Consider the following 8,243-nt stretch of genomic DNA (forward strand, 5'->3'; position numbering starts at 1 on the left):
GATAGAGATAGAGATAGAGATAGAGATAGAGATAGAGATGATATATAGATATAAAGAGTAGATCCTACATGTTGCTCATTGGGAGACGGTTTGGACTTGTTTATGAACTCTACTCTTCCATGCTAACTGCTGGCATATTGATTATTCATTTTTAAAATCCTAGACACTTTAACCTTTACTGCAGGCACCAAATTTCCAGTGACCTGCCCCTCAAGACCTCACTTACTTTAAAACTCCAAAGTATTTAACCCCAAATTGCACATCAAATGCCAAATCATGGATGTCAAAGAGAGCTAAGGTTTTATGTTCTCTTTCTAATGTAGCTCTTGCCCAAAGAGCCTGACTCTGTACAGTGGTAGAAATAAACACAAAATTATGGCACTGTGCTATTTTAAGAGTGTAACATGTCCTGATCTTTTATGGCAAAATGACAGTCTTTCTATGAGTAAAGGGACTTTAATGGTCAGCTTGGGTTCTATTTCATTATCCAGAATCCAGGGGACCTGTCCTGGCAAAATGTGGCTCAGATCATATCTCACACTTTTTCTTTCTAGATTTGGCCGAGGGTTTACTGTCAAGGTTCACTTGAAGAATACCAGCGTGAGTAGGGAGGCCCTCACCAGGTTCATGCAGCTGCACTTCCCCAAAACATACTTAAAGGTAAGTAGGAGATGCTCCCACCACTTGATCTCGACTAGCTTTATTAGTCGTAAATGTAATTTCGTTGTCTTCAGTGTATCAAGCACAGCGTTATTATTAATGTTATTATATTTAGCAGTTCAAGACACATGAGATACTCTGGGGGATAGTGAACATGAGCTGATAGAATCATCACAGTGAGTGATGTATGTTTAGCTTTCTGCCATTCACAAGCCCTTTTTCAAATTTATCCATTTCTTCCTCACACAGGCATTAGGACTGTGGGTGAATTTTCATTGTGGATATATGTGTGTCAGAGACAGTGAGATTGGCACAATCTAGAGAAGGGCTTATGGCTGTTGCATGCAGGGTCGCTATGAGTCACAGGAAACCTGATGGCACATAACAACAACAACAACAATAACAACAACAACAACATATGTTTATTAGTTTGTCAGTTGTATCTGTTAGAAAACTGAAGAATGTCAGATATTTCTGGTTTATGGAAAAGTGAGTTTTCCCTTTTTTCCCTTTTAACTAAGTTATAGAGTGTTAGACTTCTAAGAGAGGTTATCCCTTCCTTTCTCTTTGCTTGAATGAGAAGCTGAAGAAACTTTCAGCTGGATTGTAGAAAAATCAAGTCTTCAAGTGCCAAGATGAGTTGAAAAATAGTATCATTTATTAGTGTGTGTGTGTGTGTGTGTGTGTGTGTGTGCATTCACACCCCCCCTTATATTTCACACATATATACATACATATAAGGCATTATAGTGGCTCACTGGTAAGGAATTGTGCTACAAATGTATGCAGTTTGAATCCACCAGCTGCTCTGTGAAAGCAAGATGGGTGATCTCCTAGATGACTGGAGGGTCAGCTATGGGTCAGTTCTGACGCCGTGGGACTCAAGAACAACAGTAAAATAGTGCCTTTGGTGGTGCGCGGCTAAGCACAAAGTCAGTAGTGAGGACCCATCAGTGACCCTGTGAGAAAAGTCTTCTGCAAGATTTACAGCCTGAAAAGCCTCCAAGGGAGTCTCCATGAATGAAGATAGACTTTGAAGAGATACATGTTATATATGCATATCTATACATATAAGTCATATGCATGCACAGATCTCTGGGGGCCTACCATGTATGTAGTCAAGAGGTTAACCCAAAGGCCACACTTTTTTGGCTGTTCAAACACACCAGTAACTCCCCAGGAGAAAGATGCAAAATCTCCTACTGTGTGATTTACAACCTCAGAAATCCACTGAAGGATGACGTGAATTCTGTACTCCAACTTGATGACAATGAACCCCAAAGGCATGCAGTTCGAATCCACCAGCTGCTCCATGGGAGAAAGATGTGTAGTCTCCTCCTGTATGATTAACTTCCTCTAAAAACCTGCAGAAGGGTCAGCTATGGGTCAGTGCCAACTCGATGACACACAACAACAACAACAATATATGTATGGGTCACTATGAGTTGTACTTGGCTCAACAGCACCTAACAACAACAACAACAACAACATCATGTGTGTGTGTATGTGTGTGTGTGGGGGGGTGTGTATGGATACATAGATACAAACAAATGAAACTCAATAAAAATCTGATGATCTACTTCTTAAAAATTTTACACTAAAAAAATTAAAAAATAAAAATAATTCTATACTGACACACACAGAGTTGAGATATAAATATGTTGCTGTCAGAATCAGCCACTGACTGACCCTCCAGCAATGTTCACATGGGAGGAGACTGCTCATCTTTCTCCCACAAAGCAGCTGGTGGATTCCACCCATATGCCTTTGGGTTGACAGCATAATTCTTTACCACAAAACAAGCAACCAGCACTTCCAAGCAGGAGTGGTATCCACTTCCTAAACAGCACGCTTCTGGAAACTCTGTGAACTTTGATAAATGGTGATGGTTGTAGAAGGGCTTCAGGCCTTTTGTTCATAGGTCGCTATGAGTCATGCTCAACTCGACTACAGTCTACAACACGACATTTTATATACATATTAGGATATTCATATATTGTTGTTATGTGCTGTCAAGTCAGAACCAACTCATCACTGACCCTCCAGTGGGTTTTCAGAGGCTGTAAATGACACAAGATGAGTTTATCCACCTTCTTCTCAAGGAGCAGCTCAGCGAATGGATTCAAACCTTGGTTTGGAATGATTTGGGTTGGCAGTACAGCTTCTCACCTCTAGATCACCAGAGGTCCATCTTTATAGACCACCGGAGCTCCATACACGATGGTCATGTCCTAACATGTACCGTCATGTCGGAACAGACTTAAAACTGACCCTCTAGCAAGTTTTCAGAGACTGTTAAGTGCACAGGAGGAAATCGCCCATCCTTCTCCAGTGAAGTAACTTGTAGGTTCCAGTCATGTTCTGGATTGGCTGCACAACTCTTTACCACTAAACCACAAACATATCTCTCTCTCTCACATAATACATACTTGAAATATATCTAACTGACAGGAGGTGGAAATCACAGCAATAACCTCTTTGATGTCCAAGGAATTCTTTGAAGATGATTACAGCAAATGATTGAATTTAGAAGGAAACTCGATGTGGGACAGACAGAAAAAGGAAAGAGAGAAATTGGAAAGGGTGGGACTGAGGTCCAGCTCTGTCTGTGGGATTCCATCGAGACATTAAAAACGTTTCTGAGCCTTATTTTTCTCATTTGAAAATTATTAATAATAATAACCACTCCATAATATTAGTGTGAGAACTAAATAATAAACTGTCCATAAAGTTGCTTCATAAACTGCAAGACACAATATTAATATGAAGCAATTTTTAGAACAAAACAGTGCGTTATTAAAGACAATTCTTTGTCTCTATAAGATGCCTTTCCCTCCTCCTCCTGAAGCCAGGGCTACCCTCTGCAAGAAATAATAGATTTCATGATTCTTATCAAAGCCCATTTCCTATCATCTAAATTAAAATCAAATTTAAAAATTAAAGGACACCTTGCTTGCCCGAGTTGTGTTGATTGTGACGTTCTTTCTGTTAGTGAATGTCTGGATTGAAATCTGTGTTTATTCACCGGGTGATAAGATTACATTCTCCTGGGTCTGGTCCTCACAGGGCCGGTGCTCTCTCAACAAGCAAATGCAGTGAAGATCAAAGTCTGATTTCTCTCTAAACAGGCTATTATTCACCAGTCTGTTGTGATTTCTGTGTCTCTGGAAAGAAACAGCAACACAATAATTTAGAAGTAAAAATAAGCAAGATGGACTTAACACAGTGACAGATTGTAATACAAAAGCAATTTAATGTGAAAAGTGAAATGAGGCCTAAAGGGCGAGGAGAGGAGAGTCCAGTCTTGGGACGTCTTGAGTGCCAGTGTGGAACATGCAGTGTAGGTCTGATCCGTAACGGCTTAGAGGAGTGATTCTGGAGTAAGAAAACATCCTGAATAAACTAGCGCTAATTGACTATCCTAACTATTTTGGAGGGAGATCTAGTCACATAGTCCATATAAAGTTGTGCTGTGCTAACCCAAAGGTTAAGATTCTCTGGCAGTTCGAATCCCTAAGCGGCTGCACGGAAGAAAGATGGGCAATCTCAGAAACCCAACAAAGGGTCAGCTACCAATGAGATCAGAGCTACTTTGTGGCAGGATTGTTGAGTGTATACAGTTTCTAGGTTTATGAAGAAGCAATATAATAACTCAGGGAATGATAAGCATCATTGGTCTTGAGGGTGGAAACAGAGAAGAGGTGCAAGTTGATAATTACTTAAAGGCCAAGAAACGCAGTCTGAAAACGAATTAGATAGCCAAAGATCAAGGGGTTAAAGATATTTCACGAAGACCAAAATACATGACTAGGTAGATGACAATACTATCGACTAAAGTGAAGACATTCGGAAGGATAAGGACGCTAAGAAGTAGAGATTGAGGGGAAAATGGTACTTTAATTGCATGTGTTTTACCCTGAACTATGTTCTTCTAATCTAGCGTTAGTGAATGTAAACTGAACTACTAGTTCCTAGTGTTTAAAACAATCCTAACATTAAGATGAAATGTCTAGAAGTGATTTCTGAAGAGACTTCTGTGAGTCAGCATAAGCTGACGAATGAAACGCTATTCCACAAAAGGATTTTGTTTGGTTTTTTTTCCCAAGCAAGATGATAATGGCTTTGTAAATGCTCATGAATGTAGAACACTTTGGAATTTTCATTAGCTTTTTAATTTGTTTTCTCTTTGACATTCATAAAACTTTCCATCTTCTCTTTGCAAGCTGTTAGTTTCAAAACATACCCATTATTTACAGTGCAGCATCATTTCCAGCGGAATGGATTTCAGTATTTTCCTAAGCTCCTGGTAAAGTCATAGCTACTCACATCTCTACCACCCAACCTTGACAACTCACAATGTTTCCCCCACAGGATCAGCACCTCAGCATGTTAGAGTATCATGTACCCGTCACAGCAGGAGGCGTAGCAAACATCTTTGATCTTCTAGAAACCAACAAGACTGCCTTAAATATCACAAACTTCTTAGTGAGTCAGACAACTCTGGAAGAGGTAAGATGGTTAACATGATTGTGTGTATTCAAACCATCAATTCACAACCGAGTGGTGCACCCAATGGCTTGGTCATAAGTAGGGCCTGACAAGTCAAACACTTCCTTTCTTTAACTTTTCATTGTTGCAGACCTTTACTATGAAGACCTTGATAAATCTCATCTTTGCACAACCACATGTGTGTGTTAGTATCTGGGGATGACAACATCCATGACTCATGCACTACAACTTTGGATGGGGACCTACATGCATGTGCTCACACATACACAAACACACATTTCCATCAGCCTTATGTGCAGTTTGTCATGACCTGAATATGTTGTAAATCAGGAGCCATCTTTACAAGGTCCCATACTAATAATAAGACATTTGGGTTATTTCTTTTTAATGACATTCAGTGTAGGGTTTTGTTTTGTTTTTTTAATTGAAGGCATATCTAATCTTGCACCTGCAAAATTTAGCAAAGAGCTGAAATTCTTTCTAAAAGCATTTTGGGCTAAAAAAGGAAACATGAAAACGTTAAATTTTTTAAATGACGAGATGAAGCTATTTCTATTCTACAAATCATCTGTATCTATCAGATGGTATGTAGATTATCAAGCATTTATACATCTAGGTAAAATGAAAAGAAATATTTTCACCTATAAAACAAACAGCTGTTAATTCATTTTTCTTTTAAAAAAATCTGCTTATTAGTCTCCTAAAAGAACATTTCTGCTGATTGACATCCTGGATTAGAGAGAGAGCTTTATATCATAAACCTAATTATAGTCATAGAGGTATAATTTTTAGCCTCCATTTAGGCTTTAAAGTCTGAAAGAGAATGTATGTGTGTTCCCCAAATCCCTATATGGAGTCTAGTTTCCTCCATATTTGCTCTTCCTTTGCATATGAATATATAGTAATGATTTCTTCCTTTGGTTTACCAGGCACTAATTACTTTCTTTCCCTCGAAAACTCAGGTTTTCATCAATTTTGCCAAAGATCAAAAGTCCTATGAAACAGCAGACACAAGCAGCCAAGGATCCACCATCAGTGTCGACTCCCAGGATGATCGGTTATAGTCTAAGCATCTCCTGAGAACTCAATCTCAGCAAACGGCCAGTGGCTCCATTTTAAGGAGGAGCCACAGAAGATGCTGCTTCTTCAAAATATCTTCATTTTTAAGTATTATGTTGTGTGGAAAGTTTTCTTTCTAAGGTCGTGAATGTTCTTGCTACTCAATTGAATGCTTGTACTCCCAAAACTATGAACATGTTAATATATTGGCTGGTAATTCTTAACACAAGTGAGACCACCTAGAGATGATTCTATTAATTTATTATTTTATACAAAAACAGCTTAAAGGGCATGGATAGTAAGTAGTAGTGGAAAAGTAAAAGTGAAGAAGAAAAGTCAAGTAGTTTGGGACAGTAGATTGCACAAGCAAACAAAATAATTTATTAAAAAAGAAAAATAGAATGACCATCATCATAAATGTACGCCTCTACTGTGATGTGTAAAGTATTAAGTGCCAGACACATATCAGCGGTAAGTTAGCAGGAGCCACAATGTCTACAATTTATACGTATGTCATTTTCAGTATTTGTAAATACACGGGCATATATTGCACTACCCCAAGAATGCACCTTTCTGCAAGATTCAGAGCAGTTTACCCTGGTGGTAAACAGAACTCAGATCCGCTCCTGCCGTGCCTTTGCTAATTAGAAGGCACAGGGAGGACCAAGAAGCTGCTACTCCTCAGGGAAAATGGGTGTGTCAGCTGGGCAGATACTACCCACAAAACCACTGGACTTATTCATGTGCTGCAGACAGGCGACATTTGTAACAGCTTTTACAGAAGCCCTCGTGTTCCAGGTCTACCCCCAAGACACATTCCTGTGGAGGAAAAATGGATGTGAAGATAATGGTCAGCTAATTACTCAGAATCATGTACATGGCTATGGGATAGGCTTCTTTTTATAACGCCAGATGATCTGGTCCTCTCTGAAGGTGTGTGTATGTTTGTATGTGTGTATGCAGTGTGTGCATGCCCAGATGTGTGTCTAGAAAAGCTGGCCACTTTGGCTTGACTGTTTCTGTTTCAGACACCAATAAACTCAAAGTGGAGAAAAATCAATTTGTGCAGTCATTTCCTTTGTTAGAGTCAGTCGCCTCGTATTGGGAGTCCTGCTCTCTACAAGGTCCCATGTATCGGGCCTCTGCTTACCCCATCCCTTCATTTTCCTTTTTACTCTTCAAGATCAAGCCATAATAACCTCTTTTTCATTTTTCCAGCGTGCCAGACTCCTTCCCATCTCTGGACCTTTGCACATGCTCCTTCCTGGCTTGGGATGTTTCCCCACACTATCTTGTGATCCCCACAGAAATTTTTTTAAAAATAAATAACCAGACCCTCTTTCCGAGTTTTCCATTGTCTGGAAACTCCATTAAAGTCTGTCTGTGAATAGCCTAATATTTGAAATACTGGTGGCGTAATGTGCAGTATCATAGCAACATACACAATCTACCACTGTATGACAAACGGTCAGACAGGTGATGGGCATCTTAATCGAAGTACTGAATATTTCTCTCCTTTCTTAGACTTTAAGGAAGTTATGGTGGCATAGTCATAGTCCCTAAATGGTTGTGTTGTTAACCCAAAGGCCACTCCTTTATTGTGGTTCAAATCCACCAGCAATTTTGCAGAATAAATAGGTACAGTTTCTTCCTTTGCAATTTACAGCCTCAGAAACCCAAGGAAGTGCACCTGTGAGTCATTCCACCTTGACAGAAATGAGTAGTAGTGGTGACAATGGTGGTAAAGGAGGAAGAGGAGGAAACTTGAAGCGCTAAGACACTAGAAAATCTACCTTAATCTTCCTGACTCCCCAGCCAATTTCTGGTGGACATGCAATACATATTTACTGGTTGGAGAAAGAATAAATAAATGTGTGAGAAACAAGACAGTTGTAGCATGGTTGATATGGAAACCAGGCATCCTAATTATATTTAAATCTCTGAAATGCCAGGGAAGTTTCCCACGAGATAAGTTATTCATGGAAAACAAAAAGAAAAAAAATATATATAATGTT

At 39.4% G+C, this 8,243-nt stretch overlaps 1 protein-coding gene across 1 annotated transcript in view; it reads left to right on the plus strand.

Moving 5' to 3' along the window:
* The window catches only part of ABCA12 (ATP-binding cassette, sub-family A (ABC1), member 12), a 224,601-nt gene extending 218,368 nt beyond the window's left edge, over window positions 1–6,233 (plus strand). The window contains exons 51-53 of the mRNA XM_006891919.1: window positions 555–660; window positions 5,032–5,169; window positions 6,132–6,233. Coding sequence (XP_006891981.1) covers window positions 555–660; window positions 5,032–5,169; window positions 6,132–6,233 — 346 coding nt within the window. The remainder of the gene's footprint in view (window positions 1–554; window positions 661–5,031; window positions 5,170–6,131) is intronic.
* Window positions 6,234–8,243: the final 2,010 nt, after the last annotated feature.

This window comes from Elephantulus edwardii, unplaced genomic scaffold (assembly GCF_000299155.1).
Source record: "Elephantulus edwardii isolate Elephantulus edwardi_28Jun2011 unplaced genomic scaffold, EleEdw1.0 scaffold00106, whole genome shotgun sequence".
In the NCBI taxonomy this organism is placed as follows: Eukaryota; Metazoa; Chordata; class Mammalia; order Macroscelidea; family Macroscelididae; genus Elephantulus; species Elephantulus edwardii.